General features: G+C 40.8%; 1 protein-coding gene across 1 annotated transcript; it reads left to right on the top strand.

Moving 5' to 3' along the window:
* Nucleotides 1–18,045: 18,045 nt before the first annotated feature.
* LOC138896239 (uncharacterized) lies at nt 18,046–19,409 on the top strand. The gene is made up of 4 exons (XM_070181031.1): nt 18,046–18,330; nt 18,438–18,506; nt 18,606–19,105; nt 19,151–19,409. Exons 1-4 carry the CDS (start codon nt 18,046–18,048, stop codon nt 19,407–19,409), a joined length of 1,113 nt encoding a protein of 370 aa, XP_070037132.1.
* The last annotated feature ends 322 nt before the right edge of the window (nt 19,410–19,731 follow it).

Raw genomic sequence — 19,731 nt, 5'->3', positions numbered from 1 at the left:
TCTTAACTGGGAGAAGTGTCACTTCATGGTAAAGGAGGGAATTGTCCTGGGCCACAAGGTAATTGCGCATGGAATTGAGGTTGACAAAGCTAAGGTGGATGTTGTTGCTAGGCTCTCTCCCCTGACTTCGGTGAAGAGCATAAGAAGCTTCTTGGGACATGCTGGGTTCTATAGGAGGTTTATAAAAAAAAATCCAGCATTACCAATGTGAGGTGCTTAAGAGCATGCAAATTGATAAAAGAAACGCTTGTGAGTGCTCCTATTATGGTGACACCAGATTGGAGCCAGTCATTTGAGATAATATGTGATGCGAATGATGTAACTGTGGGAGCGGTTCTGGGGCAACGAAGAGATAAAATGTTTCGGCCCATCTATTATGCAAGCAGGACATTGAATGATGCTCAAGTCAATTATGCCACTACTGAGAAGGAGTTTTTTGCTATGGTCTTTGCTTTTGACAAGTTTATATCATACCTGGTGGGAAGCAAGGTGATTGTACATACTGATCACTCAGCGTTGAAATACCTATTGAGTAAGAAGGAATCCAAGCCGCGTCTGATGCAGTGGGTGTTGTTGCTTCAAGAGTTTGACTTGGAAATAAAAGATAAGAAGGGTATAGAAAAAATCAAGTCACAGATCATCTATCTCGGCTTGAGAAACCTCCAGTTGAAACAGTCAAAATAAGGGAAGAGTTCCCTGATGAGCAGATTTTTTCCATAGCAACGGTCTCTGAAAGGCCGCCTTGGTATGCGGATGTAGCCAACTTTTTGGCTAGTGGATGGTTACCCCGTGACCTCACTCGTAATCAAAGAAGGAAGCTTCAAGGTGAGGTAAAAAGTTACTTTTGAGATACTTTCTTGTTTAAACTGTGTGCAAATAGTGTGATTTGAAGATGTGTGCCTGAAGGAGAAATGGCAAGCATTCTGTCGCATTGCCATGATGGAGCAGCTGGAGGTCACTATGGTGGAAATCGCACTGCAGCAAAGGTCATGGAAGCCGGTTTCTTTTGGCCTACTATGTACAAAGATGCAAGGGCGTATGTAGCTACATGTGACAAGTGTCAGAGAGCAGGTAATATTAGCAAGAGGGATAAAATGCCGCTCAACTCCATTCTAGTATGTGAAATATTTGACGTTTGGGGCATCGACTTCATGGGTCCGTTCCCAATGTCATATTCTCATGAGTATATCCTAGTGGCCGTTGACTACGTCTCTAAAAGGGTCGAAGCAATCCTTACTAGGACCAATGATGCTCGGGTGGTGTGTGAGTTTTTGCGGAAAAACATCTTTACCCGTAATGGGTCACACTTTGTGAATAAGCAGTTTGTTGCACTGCTGTCCAAGTATGGGGTCACACACAAAATAGGAACCCCGTACCATGCCCAAACTATTGGGCAGGTCGAAGTGGCTAACCGGGAACTAAAATGAATTCTTGAAAAGACGGTTAGTGCTTCTCATAAAGATTGGTCTGTCAAGTTGGATGAAGCACTATGGGCGTATAAAACTGCGTTCAAAACGCCCATAGGGACTTCGCCATTCAAATTAGTGTATGGTAAGTCTTGTCACCTACCCGTTGAGATAGAACATAAGGCTTATTGGGCAATTAAGATGCTTAATCTTGATCTTAGTCTTGTAGGTGATCACAGGTTGGAGCAGATGAATGAATTGGAAGAGTTCAGCCTGGACACGTATGAAAGTGCGCGGATCTTCAAGGAAAGGACAAAAAGGTGGCATGATCGTCTGATTAAGCCAAAGGAGTTTCATGAAGGGGACAGAGTCTTACTGTACAACAGTAGACTCATATTATTTCCCGAAAAATTCAAGTCTAGATGGACGGGACCATATGTGGTGAAACATGTATCACCATACGGGGCAATTGAGATCTAGAACAAAGATGGAATAGAAAGTTTCAAAGTAAATGGGCACAGACTAAAACCGTATCTTGTTGGAGGATTTGCGCAGCAATCCTCGAGCATCAAAATCAACCGAGGATGCCCGTTGAGTCAAGATGACGACTATAACTCAAAACAACCTCTAACCCTTCTGCTAGTTAGATTTTCTTTTCTTTCTACTTCACATTTCTTCGCAGCATAGAATAGATAGAAATTAGTGTATACTATATTGTAGTTTTACCTTTAAAAAAAACGTGCGTGGCCGTGCACCTGACCGCGCATTTTCAGACCTTCACTGCCAAATGTACGGGGCCGCGCATCGACCACGCATTTTTGTCCCCTCACTACCACACGTGCGCGGCCGCGCACCAACCGCGCACTGGTAACCCATTTTGTGTGTTTTTTTTCTTCTTTTTTTCTCTTTAGAAATCCCGACCCCCCTTCTTCTAACCTAAATTTGAACCCCACCCCCCTTCCTACACACCTCCAATTACAAAAATCCCATACTTTCCCCTTCTTCTCAACAATCCCAACCCTGCCCCTTTTTCATCTCTTCTCTTCCATAGATCCCCACCATCAATTGATAGTGCTTTCCTTCCTCTTCTCCCCAACCCAAATCCTTACAAGTTCCCCTCAAGTAAGTGACATATTTTCCCCCTCTTAATTTAGTTTATTTTCTTTTCTTTTTCCTGAATTGTATTAGATTTTTGTTAGTTCTTTCTTTCTAGTTATACGTGTTCTTGTGTTGGGGTGATAGTTGAATTTCACCATGATGGGTTAGGTGTGACATTGGTGTATCTTTCGTCGAATTGGGGTTATAACATTATTGTTTGGGGGTTCAGGAGGACTGTGCATATCAGGTGTTTGTGTAAATGCCCCAAAGAGTTTGAGAATGTAATTTTGTGACCAAGTGTGCTGGTGAAGTCTGAGTAACCGCTCTTGGTATACCCATCGTGCTTTTAGCTGATATTGGTATTTGTTACAGGTATTATGACGACATCCAAGAAACAAAGAGCCACAGGTGCTTCCTCCAGTGGTCACGATGGCTCGTCCCGGTCGCGGGTTTCTGCCACTGCTCGCCCGTTTGATAATAACAAGTTCGTATCCAATGCCGCCCAGGAACGCTTCTGTAAAAAGGCACCCAAGAAACCCATACCGAAAGGGGAATTGATATGGGGTCCCTCTAAAATAATTGCCCCAATATGTATCGTGAATTGGTCCGACGATGGCTGGATATATTTTTTGAAGAACCTGACGAAGCCAACTTACTGGTTGTTCAGGAGTTTTATGCGAACTGCCCGGAACATGTTAACCATGTCTGCACGGTTCGAAAGAAGAGTATGGACGCATCCATAGAGGCCATTCGGAGGGCCTACTTTTGCCAGTGTTTGGGAAAATCCTGAAGTAGAAGACTACTATGATACATATAGGAGAGAACCAACCCTGTGGAAATTGTTTTTTAGAACAATTTGTGTGCCCAACAAGGAGGTAGTATGGGTTACGCCGGGGCGGAAGTTTCATTCGGAATCGCTTACCTTTGAAGGGAAGTGTTGGCTCTACATTATAAATAGCCGCCTACTGCCTTCCTCAAATACCACTGAGGTGAATGGTCCCCGGGCTGCACTGATCTGGTGTTTTATCAATGGCTATAATTTTGATGTGGCTAAGGTTATTCACGGCGAGATGTTCATTCGATGTCCTGTGCAAAGGTATGGGTTCTTCTTTACATCCTTAATCACTCGGTTATGCCGTGAGGCACGTGTACCGGAATACAGGGACTTGGATGGGAAAGTAAAAAGGGAACAAAAGTTTCGGGCTGATAAAGTAGTAATTGGGAAGGACCCTATCGGACATGTTGAGGCAAATAGCGATGAGTCTGATGCACCAGAATAGGGTAACGAAGTGCAAGCTGAGGATATGGCTGCTTCACCCCCGCACGAGCAGGTTGCTAAGGGAACCTCAGTTGTCAGATGGGACACAAGTATGAGTGCCTTAGAGCAGGAAATGGTGGGGATGCGTACTTCTGTCAAAGACTTGGGAGCTCGAGTTGATGCCCTTGCTACACAAAATGCCAAGTCTAAGAGAAAGGTCATGGCATGGCTGCGTGCACTTGGCCGGGCTTGCTATCTAGACCCCGGTACTGTCTTCGACATGGACAGACTCTATCAGGGAAGTTTTCTTTACCTTACATTTTTCTTTGTGTGACATGGGTACATGCCACCATTTAAAGTGTGGGGTGGTGGATATATTGTATGTATATAGTAATGTATATTAGTTTTAGTTTCTTTTGTTAGTTTGAGTAGTAGAGATTAAAAAAAAGGATAAAAGCTTTAAAATTTTGACTTTTCTCGATGATGGATATCATTCGACGGGTTTCTTGAGGGATTAAAATTGAAAGAAAAATGCAAAAATATATATTGTTGTGTAGTTAGTGTAATAATTCCCCCTTGATTTTTCTTTGTGTCGCGGTTATTTTTCAAAGGTTTCGTTTGAACCGGGTGTAGTTAGCTTTATTTATTTTTAGAAGTAGGAACCATTGTGCTATGGTTTGAAATGAAAACGAGGTCTCTTGACTTTATTATGCCTTGAGAATAGTGAGTGCTTTAGTGTGACGCTTAGGCTTAGTTTTTGACTCTTGTATAAGTGCCTTAAGTTGTATGTTCTTAACTTTGCTTAACTGCTTTGACTAGAGTGTCTTGATGATCCAATCTTGAGTGAGTCATGTGCCATGTGCGTGTGAGTTTTGTTGTATTCTGTGCATTGCATTTGATGTCTAGAACTTGCCCCGTATATTTGCAAAGCGAAATAGTAGTTTGTTCAGTCTAGGAAGTGATATAGGCATTTCTTTGTTGAGACAGTGATATGCTTTTACCACCTAATTATTATGTATCTTAGTTAACCCCTTTGAGCCTGTAATCATGTTTTGTTGGAAACTACATTACAAGCCTTACCCTTTTTGTTTGAATTGACCATCTATTTGAACCACTTACCTCCCATGAGCATTTAAAATTGTTATGAACTTTGTAAAAGTTGAAGTGTGGGGTGGTTGGTTTGGCTTTTGAGTGGAACTAGTGAAATAAGGAGAGAGGTGCAATGTTCTGAAAAAAAGTAAGAGTCACTTGTATGAAAAAAAAGTTGTATTGTTGTGAAAATAGTGGTGACTCTTGATGCAAATGAGCTTAAATAGTTGGGAGTTAATGTATATTGATGGGAGGGTGGAGTAATAGTTTGACCAAGTACATGCAAAATAAAGATGTTAGAATCGACAAGCTAACAGATAGGGAGGGAATTATGATGGAAGAAGAATCCACCCACGCACCTGGCAAGCTCCCAGAGGTTCCAGAGAGTAATTCTCCCCCAAGACAAGTTGCATCCGCTAAGGCTATCCTTGTCTCATCACTAGGGATGATTCCAATCGATCAACTGAAGGAGTTAATTGAAGGAACTATTAAAAGCAATTATGAAGTTGGTACAAGGTCTTCTCTTACATACGCAAAGTTGTATACTGCAAGGATCGATATGTTTAAGATGCTTGCTGGCTATCAACCTCCAAAGTTTTAACAGTTTGATGGTAAAGATAATCCAAAGCAACACGTGGCGCACTTCATTGAAATGTGTAATAATGCTGGGACTTATGGAGATTACCTCGTCAAGCAGTTCGTTCACTCGCTAAAAGGAAATGCTTTTGATTGGTATACAGACCTCGAGGCAGGATTTATTGATAGCTGGGATCAACTAGAGCAAGAGTTCCTCAATCTCTTTTATAACACGAGACGTACTGTAAGTATGATAGAACTTACAAATACTCGTCAACGAAAGGGTGAACCAGTTATCGACTTTATCATTCGTTGGAGGAATGCAAGCCTCAACTGCAAAGAGAGGCTTAGTGAAACTTCTGGCATATAGATGTGCATCCAAGACATGCATTGGGGACTCCGCTACATCTTGCAAAGTATCAAGCTTAGCACATTTGAAGAACTTTCAACTCGTGCCCATGACATGGAGTTAAGCATGGCCTCCACTGGAAATAAAAGACTGCATATCTATGAGCCTCGCAAAGGGAATGACAAGCAAGAAGTTAAGAAATGGTGCAATTTTGCACCCAAGTCTGAAAACAAAGAAGCTATGAATGTCAATACATGACCTATCAAGTTCACAACGAATGTAAGCAAGAAGCAGAGTATGAAATCCACTTCTTTTCAAGATAAACCAAGTGGGAAGTTGACTCTAAAAGAAATGCAAGAGAAGGAGTACCCATTTCTAGATTCTGATGTGCCAGCAATATTTGAAGAACTCCTCGAGTTAAATCTCATGGAGCTTCCGGAGATAAAGCGGCCAAATGAAGCTGGTAAAACGAATGACCTAAATTACTGCAAATACCATCGACTTGTGAGACACCCTCTAGAGAAGTGCGTTGTCTTCAAGGACAACATTATGGACTTGGCTCGTGAAAAGAATATCATGCTTGAAGATTAGAAAGCAAGTGCAAACCAAGTCTCTATCACCTTTGGCTCATTCAGTCCGGAGAATTATGTGGTTTTAAAGAAAGTAAAGATGAAGAATTACTGGAGAACGACAAAGTTGAAGTCGATAAACCTGATGATGATGAAGGTTGAACATTGGTGACTCATCGTAGGTGCCACAAAAGGAGCCCCACGAAAAGAATCAGTAGAACAACCAACAAAGAAAATGATGGTAAAAAAACCAAGGAAACAGAATCCAGTTAGGAGTTTGAAGAAAGCAAAAATGGAGGTGCACCACCCTCAAAAGCCACGACATCCAGTGACCTTGGAGGATTTCTTGCCATGTTGGTTCCGCATGAAGATTTCTCATGATGGTATTAAGGCCTCTTATTACAATGCTGATAAAGGGGAAAAAAAGAGTGATGACCTACCGTTGGCACCATTTTCAAAAAATCTCATCGAGTCTATTCCTTAAGAAGTTAACGCATGCGAGGAAAAAGTTACGTTCACAAATGACGATCTTCTACTAGGTGACACTCTTCATAACCGACCATTATACCTAGTTGGATATATGCGTGATGAAAGGGTAAATTGAATTTTGGTTGATGGAGGATCCTCTGTGAACATCTTGCCAATTCGCATTGTGAAAGAACTTGGTATTCCCGTGAATGAACTCTCAGAAAGTCGTGTGATGAACCAAGGATTTAACCAAGGAGGGCAAAGAGCCATAGGTGTGATCAGGTTGGGAATCACCATCGAAGATATGCAATCAGGTGCATGGCTGCATGTGATCGATGCAAAGACTTCATATAACGTCTTGCTTGGAAGGCTTGGATACATGAGAATAAAGTAGTTCCATCTACCTACCATCAATGTTTAAAATGCTACGAGGGTGAAGTCGAGAAGAAGATAGTTTCTGATGATGAGCCATTCACTGAGGCTAAGTCACACTTCGCCAATGCAAAGTTCTACTTGACAAACCACATTGTGAAGGAGCTAAAAGCTGATAATGTCATGAAAAGCAAAAATGACGAACCCACAACTAAAAGAGCTGAGGTGACTGATGGTAAAGCCAAAGCTGTTGCTGAGGAGGTATAACCTAACTCGAATAAACCTTATAGAGGGGATATTGCATCTTTTGGCAAGAAAGTAACTTCTGCGCTCCAATATGTCCCTAAAAGGAAAAAAGATGAAGGTGAATTATCTAATCTCCAAACTAACATGCTAAAGGAGTTAACTCTTCCGGTAAAACAAATTGAGGCAGTAAAGTTGTCCTCAAAGACACTTGCAGGGTTTGTGGCCCAAAATCGTTTGCAGAATGTGGCACTCCCTACAAAGCGAACAGATGAAGGTTTTGATCCTAACGCTTACAGTCTATTTGCAAAAGCTGGATACAATTCCAATGAGCCGTCAAAGTTAGGGAAGCTCCCATCAGAAGCTGCAACGAGGCAACCTAGTGAAGGTTTGGGATACAAGCAATTGTCACCAGTGCGCATCTCCATAAGAAGGGCGGGCAGCAATTATATCACTGTAGAAGATGAATTTGTCGCTTCTAACAAGTCTTCTGTCTTTGATCGACTTGGAAAATCAACTATGAGGGCTTCTGTGTTTGATAGATTAGGTCCATTAAAGAAGAGGAATAAGTTCTAGAGAAATTATCGAATTACAAGAACCCCCGCTTCACCTAAAATTCAGAAGATCCCTAAGGATTTCCAAAGAATGAGGCGACAAACAAAAGTCATGGGTTCGTGTGATGAGGTACTAAAGGTGAAGCCATACACTGCGGTCTACACTAAAGAATGTGATGAAGACGAAGAAAGTGTGGGTTCTTCGTATCATGTTACTGCACAAGGCGAGCACGGTATTTTATCTCTAATAGAGAATGACGAGAAATTGGAGGATGTTTCACTGTGTTATCACATATCCTTCAATGATGGGGACCCTCAAGAAGATGAAGATGCGAAATATGCTTCACCTGAACTTGAAGAAGGGGTGAAGACGACAGTTGATGCCTTAAAAGAAGTAAACCTTGGCACTGATGAAGAATCAAAACCCACCTACCTAAGTGTTTTAGTGGAAGTTGATGATGAAAGCACTTATATTGAGTTACTCAAGGAATTTAGGGATGTCTTTGCTTGGAGTTACAAAGAGATGCCTTGCTTGGACCCTAAAGTAGTAGTCCATCACCTTGCAGTCAAGAATGGCGCCCGTCCTGTTAAGAAATCTCAAAGGCACTTTAGGCTGGTCTTAGTTCCCCTGATTGAAACCAAAGTTAACAAACTCATCGAAGCTGGCTTTATTCGTGAAGTTAAATACCCAAAATGGGTTTCAAGTATTGTCCCTGTAAGGAAGAAGAATGGCCAGATTCGAGTGTGCGTTGACTTTAGGGATCTCAACAATGTGTGCCCCAAAGATGAATTCCCGCTTCCTATTCTAGAGCTGATGATCGATGCTACCACTAGGTACGAGGCAATGTCATTCATGGATGGTTCATCAGGTTATAACCAAATTCGCATGGCACCAAAAGATGAATAGCTTACCGCATTTCGCACCCCAAAATGTATTTATTGCTACAAGGTAATACCATTTGGCTTGAAAAACGCTGGTGCCGCTTACCAAAGGGCTATGCGGAATAGTTTTTATGACCTTCTCCACAAGAACGTTGAATGTTATGTCGACGACTTGGTGATAAAATCGAGAAAGATGAGCGACCACTTGAAAGACTTGAGAATGGTATTTGAGTTGCTCCGGAGGTACCAACTTAGGATGAATCCATTGAAATGTTCCTTTGGAGTTACTTCTGGAAAGTTCCTTGGTTTCATTGTCCGGCATCGAGGGATCGAAATTGATCAATCCAAAGTTGATGCAATTTTGAAAATGCTTGAGCCTCGAAATATTCATGAATTAAAAAGTTTGCAAGGAAAGCTAGATTATCTTAGGAGATTCATCTCGAATCTATTTGGGAGATGCCAACCATTCAGTCATCTTATGAAGAAAGGTTTCCCTTTCAAGTGGGACCAACCGTGTAGCAATGCCTTTGAGAGCATTAAATCCTACTTGATGAAGCCTCCAGTTTTAGTAGCCCCTATACCTGGAAAGCCATTGATACTATACATTGCGGCACAAGAAAGGTCTATTGGAGCACTGTTGGCCCAAGAAAATAGTGAGGGGAAAGAAAACTATCTTTACTACTTGAGTAGGATGATGACACCAAATGAGCTGAATTGTTCGACAATCGAAAAGTTATGTTAGGCCCTAGTCTTCTCAATTCAAAAGTTGAAGCACTACTTTCAAGATCATATTGTTCGTTTTGTTTCTAAAGCAAATCCCATCAAGTTCGTGATGTCAAAACCTGTTCTTAGTGATCGACTAGCGAGATGGTACCTCCAATTTCAATAATTCGAGATTGTGTACATTCCTCAAAAGGCTGTAAAAGAACAAGCATTGGCAGACTTCTTAGCAGATCACCTGATACCTGACGATTGGGAACTAACTGATGAACTACATGACGAAGACGTAATGGTTGTTGAAGTACAACCTCCATGGAAGATGTACTTTGATGGTGCTGCACATCGTGGAGGAGCTGGTGCTGGCGTAGTATTTGTCACCTCTCAAGGGTAAGTTCTTCCCTACTCCTTCACTTTGGCACAACTCTGTTCCAACAATGTTGCTGAGTATCAAGCATTAATTCTTGGACTTGAAATGGCTGTCGATATGAAGCAGTTGCAATTGTAAGTCTTTGGTGACTCCAGTTAGTGGTCAATCAGCTTTTAGGTAGTTACGAGGTCAGAAAACTTGAACTACGCCCTTATCATAATTATGCTAAGAAATTAATGTGGTGGGTCGGTGGCGTGACTATTCAATATATGCCAAGAAAATAAAATAAGAAGGTTGATGCTTTAGTTGCCATAGCTTTATCGATAACCCTGCGTGATCAAGCGCAAGTTACTTGATGGTAGGCGATAACTATGTATTTTGGACACTATTTGCACTTTAATTCGCTGCACTTTACTGATGTTTGAGCATTAAATGATAGTAAATTGCTCTGACTGAGTACTTTATGCTTTGCAGGAGAAATTTCGGGCTACAATGAGGTTAGGGAGCATTGTTTAGCTAATATGGAGCATTGAAGGCCAAGTAAAAGCTTATGGAGTAAATTGGGAGTTCGTTCGAGGATCAAAGGAGGATAGCACACTTAAAAAGAAGAACGACGAAGAGTGTAGAAAATTGCCTAGGTGCACGGTCGCGCATGGACCGTGCACTGGGCCGTGCAAGTCAAGCAGAAACTGGCCAAAGTGCGCGGCCAGATGCGCGGTCAGCTGCCCAGGTGCGCGGCCGCGCACGTCCTTTCGAGAAAATTTTTTGTAATTTCGGGGGAGACTTTCCTTGACCTATATGAAGCCCAGCTCATCTAAAAAGAGGATATCTTGGATTTTAGGAGAACTTTGGAGGGAGAAGAAGCACGGAAGCAATGGAAAAGCAAGATACTTGATCCAATTCACTCAATACGAAAGTTTGGTTGAATTTGGGAATTGTAATGTCTTCCTGTTCTTCTAATACTCTTGTTTTGAATACTTTCTTCATTATGGAGTAATTCTCCTCAGGTTTGTTGACGGATGTTGCGAATTGATTATTGTTTTAGGTTTTACTTTATGTTAATTGCTCAACCTTACTGACTGAGTTATTGATTGAATTGCAAGGTTTATTGTAGTTTTACTTTAATCGAAAGAGAAGTTTGCTGCTATTTGCTTTTTACCATCTTAATTGGGTTGATTTTACGCCTCTTCTAGGTAATAGAAAGAGCTTAAGCATGTATCGATTTACCCAGTTCAGGAGAATAACCGAGAGGTGTTCTTCGAAAGATCATTCATTCACTAATTTAGTGCATATATTCATAGGAATTATCATTAAGTTAGCTAAAGGAATCAAATTTATTCGGAAGAAGAAATCGAATCCCTGGAGTAGCATGATCATCTATTGAACTCGAAAGAATCAATAGAAGTTAAGATTGAATTTAGCACAGAGTACCCAGAACAATAGTTGATGACATATCTTGTCATCGCCCTTACCTCTCTCATTGATATTCCTTTATTATTACTAATCATTCGGGTATCACCAGTTTCTTACAGCTGATAATCTTAGTTTATTTGTAGTCAATAATAATATAAATCAAAAGGTTTATTATCCTGGATAGTGTTAAGCTGAAGAATTAATAGAATATTATCAAAACCAATCCCTATAGAGACAATTTAATCCTCTAGTATCTTTGACTAGCGAGCCTACGTTTTGTACACCGGTTTTGCGTTCGTCATTACTGTCTGCCAAAAATGGGTAGTACCGCCGCCAAATGAGGCTGAAGGTGAAAAAAATGAACTCAAGCATCATGTCGGTGTTTCTGAAGCTGAGAAAGAAGAATGGCGATGACCCATTATCGACTACTTAAGCTATGGGATACTTCCAGAAAATCCGAGGAGAAGGATTGAAATCCGTCATCGTGCACCTCACTTTATTTACTACAAAGATACTCTATACAGAAGGTTATTCGAGGGAGTACTCTTGCGATGTAATACTCTATACAGAAGGTCATTCGAGGGAGTACTCTTGCGATGCTTATGGGAAGAAAAAACACTCCAAGCTTTGCAAGAGGCACATTCTGGGGTATATGGTTCACACCAGTCTGGACCAAAGCTCCACTTCCATATAAAAAGGATGGGATATTATTGGCCAACAATGGTAAAATATTGCTTGGACTACGCTCAAAGATGCAAGGCTTGTCAATTCCATGCGAATTTTATTCATCAACCTCCTGAAGTGTTGCACCCGACTGTTGCATCCTGGTCGTTTGACACTTGGGGATTGGATATTGTTGGACCATTGCCAAAGTCCACTGGTGGTCACCTATACATCTTGGCTGCAAATAACTACTTCTCAAAATGGGGAAGTTGTTGCCCTTAAGGAAGTTAAGAAGGAAAATGTTGCAAGTTTCATCCGAGTAAACATTATCTATCGTTTTGGCATTCCTCGTTACATAATAACGGATAATGGCAAGCCGTTCGACAATAGGTTGATGAACAAGATTTGTGAACTCTTTGGATTCAAGCAACGTAACTCTTCTATGTACAATGCTTCCACCAACGGAATAGCTGAGGCATTCAACAAGACTCTATCAACTTGTTAAAGAAAGTCGTCTCCAAATCTAAACGGGATTAGCATGACCATATGGAAGAAGCTCTGTGGGCATATAGGACAACTCACCGCACGCCAACACAAGCGACCCCTTATGCACTCATTTATGGAGTCGAAGTCGTCTTGCCACTCGAGCGTCAAATACCTTCATTACGATTAGCTATTCAAGAAGGCATCACTGATGAAGAAAATGCTCGACTTCGATTAGCAGAGTTGGAGGCTCTTGATGAGAATAGGTTGGAAGCTCAACAGAGTCTTGAATGTTATCAAGCTCGATTGTCTCGCACCTTCAATAAAAGAGTTTGCCCAAGATCCTTTCGAGTAGGAGATCAAGTCCTTGCCATAAGAAGACCTATTATTACTTCCCATAAACCTGTAGGGAAGTTCACTTCAAAATGGAATGGTCCATATGTCGTGCAAGAAACTTATTCAAGTGTGGCTTACAAGTTGGTTGATGTAGATAGCATGAGAATTGGCCCTATCAATGGAAAGTTTTTGAAGAAGTATTATCCTTGAAGTCGCAACGCTCCTTGACGCATGAGCCTAAACTGCATGTTCCTATACTCCTGGCCCGCATGAGTCCAAACTGTGTACGGCCCACAAAAAAAGTCTGCTTGGTTGAAAACCTCAAAAGAGGCGTCCTGGGCAAAAGTTAGGACATAAAAAAAAAAAAAAAAAAATAATTAAAAAAAATCACCCATTCTGAACTACGGTATGACTTGATCCTCTTCACCGAGGTACGTATGCAGCTTAGAGTTTCATTTTGAGTTCAGTCATAAAAGTTCAAAAGATACATAATCCCCTAATCGTTGCCCGAATGAAGTACGATGGAATGTAATCCGTTCAATCAGCGCTTGCAAATCGAGCTGAGATGCCATTCTTCTGTTAAACTTGGGATCCCATTTGATATAAAGTGGGCAAGCCGCTATGATAAACTGGTATCTTCAATGAAATAATTATAGTCACCTTCAAGTTTGTTGGTCTTCAAAGTTGCTCACTAACCTAAAAAAAATGGGAAGGAAAGAGAGGCATCAGAAGGGAACATAAGTATAAGAAGGAAAATTACCTGGCACGAAATTTCAAATTCAGTGAGACTTGAACCCAAGATATTTGGTGAGAATAAAGCTCCTAAATTTCAATTTGTGGCAATTAAGAAAGTCTTATGATCTCGAGGCTTCCACACCAAGATACAAAAATTTTGGTGAAGTCGCACTAATTTGGAACTGTTGACATATCAAAAACCAAAGTCGAATTCGAACTATTATCTGAAACTATAATTAAGGCATTAAAATTTGCTTTTTGGATATGTTATAGATTTGGAAGTTCAGTTTCCAATAAATCAAGCGGTTCTTCATTGGTGGAACGCGAATTATCCCATTTGGAGTTTGTTTTTTTAGGGCTTTGTCATGAGGAAGAGATGATGCCTTTGAAGATGACTTCACTTTAGACATAGGCCCTTCAATAGATTCATCACTCACTTGCGACTTGTCATGTGGGGATACCATCGAATGCCCAGTGGCATTTAACTACATAAAGAAAAGGCAAAGAAAGAAAGTAATTTTTTTTTAGTGAAGCTATTCGTTTAAGAAAAAAAAAAGGAAGGAAAAAGGCGAGGTGATTGTATTTTACTTCTTTGTTACAAGCTGCATGCGTTCTTGAGGGACTATCAACACTTGGAACCTCTACGATCTCTACTGGGTTAGGTCATTTCCTTTTCTAATTTTGATCTTCATTGGTACTCTGGCTTGTATCTTGAGGAACTCGCGTGCTAAATGGAAGAACTGGAGGGTGTTTCTCAATATCTGTTGAAGTGCACACCACCTCTTTCAAAGCTACCTTTGAGGATTTAAGCTTCATTTTCTTATGTTGAGCAACTGCTTTTGAGATTGGAGCAGGTGGTTCTTTGACTTTTGAGAGCGTCTTTCCAATACCTTGATCTTCATATCCTAAAGGAGTAGTAAAGTTTAGCCCAACATTGTCTACCAGAGCTTATAAATTATCCTCGAGAAACTTCCCATGCACTTTCTCCCACCAAAACATATAATTGGTAGAGAAAAGTTTCTCTACAGGATCTCTCGTTGGGGGAAAAGGCACACGTGACATAGACCGATACAGTGTGCAAATCCTCCAAAATCTGAGTCCTTCATCTAGAGAGACGTTACAAATATCATTCTCCAAAAAACTGGGGACGTTCTGGTAAAACCCAAATTGACGACCAAACGATGCGGGCTATGTGGCTCGATGATGAATGAGTTATCATACCTCAAAGGGAGGTAATTAAAACGTAAGCTCGTGAAGTAATTTGACTCCAACTCTTGAGGGGCCTCATTATCCACATAATAATAAGGACGAGAATTAGTTAACATTGTTGGTGTCCAAACTATATCTTCTCCATTGTGGATGCATTTTCTTGCATCCTTCTTGTCAAAGTACCTCGCGGCTCCCTCTCCTGAGTATGCCACCATCAAAGGGACAGACGGACCCTTAGCAAGTGGATAATGGGTTTTGAGGTAATGTGCAAGCCAACCATAAATATAATGGATGGGAAAACAAACTTTGACCTGATCAAGATGGGAAGAACATGAAATCTTATTCAAACCATGATAAATACTCGCCAAAACTGGGACCGCAAGGCTAATCTTTCGCCCGCTTTCCATAATGCTTGCCATCTTAAAAGTCTCGGGACGAATGAAGTTCACTGCCTTATATGGAAACACAAAAGCACATAGCCAACATAATAAGAAGGCTGCTATATATGTTTCATCTTTCTTGTCAGGCCTCACCCTAAGCTTGGAGAATATAGCTTCTTGATCACTCGACCACCTAGTTGTCTTGGGAATAACTCCATTAAGATTATGTGTCGACTTTAGGCGCGCGGATTTCTTTTTCTTTCACAGTAGAGCGGGTTTATATATTAAAGTTTTCTTATACCAAAAATTTATCCACTTGCTTAAGGAGACCTTTTGGTTAACACTCGTACCTTTCTTAAGGTGATGAAAGGTAGCAAATAAATACTCGCAAGATCGAGGAATAAATCTCATCTATTTTTCGTCCAAACCGATGATTTCTCGTCTCAGATACCACTTCTTCGTACGAAAAACCTGCAATAGGCAGACCACTAAGGATGTGTAAGTCCCAAAGAGAGATAGATAGTTCCCCACCTGATGTAAGAAACGTGTTCGTCTTTGGGCACCAAGCCTCATAAAATGCTTGCAAAATGTTCGAGTTTCGATCATAAGTGAAAAGTGAGGCATAGACAGCATCATAAATCTTTGTTGTACTCGGGGTTTGTTGGCTTCCACCAAGTATATCTTCAGCCCATTCCCAATATCCTGGAATATGACGATACTCACCCTCGATTGTTGTTGTGTTTCCCCAACGTACTTCTCCTTGAATTATGCGACGCCCTAAGTTTGGAAGGGTGCTAGCAATGTTTACATGGTGATGGATTGGCACTTGAAGAGACTACATCTTGGACAATGGATTAGAAGTAGACTTGTGCTCCAAGGTCCAGTTTTCTACATGAACTCAAAGAAGGCCATGAGGCTGCATACCGGCCAGCTTGTGGGGTGTGAACCAAAAGCTTGGTTTGTTCTATACCATCTTCAGTCTCAATTACGAGATATCTAAGTTTGGAGGAAGGTGAGGTATAGTCTCTGAAATTTGCCATCTCTTCGGGCTGCAAAATACGGAAAAAAAGTCATCAACATCCAAATCGAGAATATTAGAATAGGCATAAAGGTCTAAATGGATGAAATGGCCTCCGAATTTTGGGCGAGGATGAATATCTCGATTACTCTTAGGGTGTGAAGGGATGGATATTCATCCTCGCCCGAAAACCGGAGGCCATTTCATCCATTTAGACTTTTGTGCCCATTCTAATATTCTCAATTTGGACTTTGATGACCTTTTTTTTGTCCTTTGCAGCCCGAAGAGATGGCAAATTTTAGAGACTATACCTCGCCTTCCTCCAAACTTAGATATCTTGTAATCGAGACTGAAGCTGGCATAGAACAAACCAAGCTTTTGGTTCACACCCCACAAGCTCGTCGGCATGGAGCCTCATGGCCTTCTTTGAGTTCATGTAGAAAATTGGACCTTGGAGCACAAGTCTACTTCTAATCCATTGTCCAAGATGTAGTCTCTCCAAGTACCAATCCATCACCACGTAAACATTGCTAGCACCCTTCCTAACTTAGGGCGTTGCATAATTCAAGGAGAAGTACGTTGGGGAAACACAACAACAATCGAGGGCGAGTATCGTCATATTCCAGGATATTGGGAATGGGCTGAATATATACTTGGTGGAATCCAACAAACCCTGAGTACAGCAAAGATTTATGATGATGTCTATGCCTCACTTTTCACTTATGATTGAAACTCGAACATTTTGCAAGCATTTTGTGAGGCTTGGTGCCCCAAGACGAACACGCTTCTTACATCAGCTGGGGAACTATCTATCTCTCTTTGGGACTTACACATTCTTGGTGGTCTGCTCATTGCGGATTTTTCGTACGAAGACGTGGTATCTGAGACAAGAGAAATCATCGGTTTGGACGAAAAATAGATGAGATTTATTCCTCGATCTTGCGAGTATTTATTTGCTGCCTTTCATCACCTTAAGGAAGGTACGAGTGTTAACCAAAAGGTCTCCTTGAGCAAGTGGACAATTTTTTGGTATAAGAAAGCTTTAACATATAAACCTGCCTCACTGCGAAAGGAAAAGAAATCTGCGCACCTAAAGTCGACACATAATCCTAACAGAGTTATTCCCGAGACAACTAGGTGGTCGAGTGATCAAGAAACTATATTCTCCAAGCTTAGGGTGAGGCCTGACAAGAAAGATGAAACATATATAGCAGCCTTCTTATTATGTTGGCTATGTGCTTTTGTGTTTCCATATAAGGCAGAGAACTTCATTCGTCCCGGGACTTTTAAGATGGCAAGCATGATGGCAAGCGGGCGGAAGATTAGCCTTGCGGTCCCAGTTTTGGCGAGTATTTATCATGGTTTGAATAAGATTTTGTGTTCTTCCCAACTTGATCAGGTCAAAGTTTGTTTTCCCATCCATTATGTTTATGGTTGGATTGCACATTACCTCAAAACCCATTATCCACGTGCTAAGGGTCCGTCTGTCCCTTTGATGGTGGCATACTCAGGAGAGGGAGCCGCGAGGTACTTTAACAAGAAGGATGCAAGAAAATGCATCCACAATGGAGAAGATATAGTTTGGACACCAACAATGTTAACTAATTCTCGTCCTTATTATTATGTGGATAACGAGGCCCCTCAAGAGTTGGAGTCAAATTACTTCACGAGCTTACGTTTTAATTACCTCCCTTTGAGGTATGATAACTCATTCATCATCGAGCCACATAGCCCGCATCGTTTGGTCGTCAATTTGGGTTTTACCAGAACGTCCCCAGTTTTTTGGAGAATGATATTTGTAACGTCTCTCTAGATGAAGGACTCAGATTTTGGAGGATTTGCACACTGTATCGGTCTATGTCACGTGCGGCTTTTCCCCCAACGAGAGATTCTGTGGAGAAACTTTTCTCTACCAATTATATGTTTTGGTGGGAGAAAGTGCATGGGAAGTTTCTCGAGGATAATTTACAAGCTCTGGTAGACAATGTTGGGCTAAACTTTACTACTCCTTTAGGATATGAAGATCAAGGTGTTGGAAAGACACTCTCAAAAGTCAAAGAACCACCTGCTCCAATCTCAAAAGCAGTTGCACAACATAAGAAAATGAAGCTTAAATCCTCAAAGGCAGCTTTGAAAGAGGTGGTGTGCACTCCAAAAGATATTGAGAAATACCCTCCAGTTCTTCCATTTAGCACGCGAGTTCCTCAAGATACAAGCCAGAGTATCAATGAAGATCAAAATTGGAAAAGGAAGTAAAGATCTTAGAGGTTCCAAGTGTTGATAGTCCCTCAAGAACGCATGCAGCTTATAACAAAGAGGTAAAATACAATCACCTCGCCTTTTTCCTTCCTTTTTTTTCTTGAAAGAATTGCTTCACTAAAAAAAATACTTTCTTTCTTTGCCTTTTCTTTATGCAGTTACATGCCATTGGGCATTCGATGGTATCCCCACATGACAAGCCGCAAGTGAGTGATGAATCTATTGGAGGGCTTACGTCTAAAGTGAAGTCATCTTCAAAGGCATCATCTCTTCCTCATGACAAAGCCCTAAAAAAACAAACTCCAAATGGGATAATTCACGTTCCACCAATGATAAATGCATCAGTATCTATTTTTGAAAGAAAGAGCATTGTCTTTAATCGGAAAAAGGAATTCATCTTGGGACTTTGGGAGGATATTTGCAATAGACTCTCCAAAACTCGTGCAAAATTGCTCTCATTTTATAGAGAGCAAATCACTGAGATTTTCGAGGATATGAAAAGGGCGAATATTTTGGATCTTTCTCCATTAGAGTGTTTACTGGATTCTCTTTTGGAGCTTGCTGCTTCATATGACCAAGAGCGATCCAATTTGGCTCATAAGATGAGTGAAGATGAGAAGCTAGAGCTGATTTCCAAAGCTAAGGAGTGTCTCAAATAGTTCAAACTTGAAGCAAGTGAGAAAGTCAAGTAAGTTTCCTCTAGTGAAAAGAAACTGAAGAGAGTTGTGAAGAAGTTGCAGACATTACAACAAGAGAGGGAGAATCTCGAAGGTGTTATAGAAGCGACTCAAAAGGAGGTTGAAGAGATTCAAGAAAAAGTTTCAGCTGACGAGACTGAGATGTCTTCATATGACAACGTAAATTTGCTGATTGTTGATGATTCAGCCAATCTGGAGGAGAAGAAGAAGAACCTGGAGACTAGCTATCAAGAATTGATCAACTACAAGTTCTATTTAGATTAGGCTATTAGCATTATATCCCCTTTTATATTTATGTTAGATTAATCTAGTGGATATTTATTTCATCTTAAATAAGATTGCTTCTCTTTTGCTTTACATTGTCCGACTTTTATCCTAGTCGCATAATTTTCAGCTTTATGCGCTTGTAACAAAAGATTCATATCTTATCGTGGGAGAGTCCAAATAATGAACCGTTTAATTTTTCGAAAATTAGACTTCAATATCTAAAACATATCCAAAACTTAGAATCAAACACCTTCAGAATTTTTTAGCCCCAGATAATATTTTGAAACCAACTTTAGATTCTACCACGTTGAAAATTTCA

Source organism: Nicotiana tomentosiformis, chromosome 7, assembly GCF_000390325.3.
Source record: "Nicotiana tomentosiformis chromosome 7, ASM39032v3, whole genome shotgun sequence".
NCBI lineage: Eukaryota > Viridiplantae > Streptophyta > Magnoliopsida > Solanales > Solanaceae > Nicotiana > Nicotiana tomentosiformis.
Note: the sequence above shows the minus strand (reverse complement) of the source record. Positions and strands in the feature narration are given on the sequence as shown.

Excerpts from the sequence above, each read along its gene's own strand:
- LOC138896239 (XM_070181031.1), top strand. The coding sequence starts at position 18,046 with ATGTCACGTGCGGCTTTTCCCCCAACGAGAGATTCTGTGGAGAAACTT. Across the intron at positions 18,331-18,437 it reads AGGCAGCTTTGAAAGAGGTG|GAAGTAAAGATCTTAGAGGT; the intron begins GTGTGCACTCCA and ends AAATTGGAAAAG. Across the intron at positions 18,507-18,605 it reads ATGCAGCTTATAACAAAGAG|TTACATGCCATTGGGCATTC; the intron begins GTAAAATACAAT and ends TTCTTTATGCAG.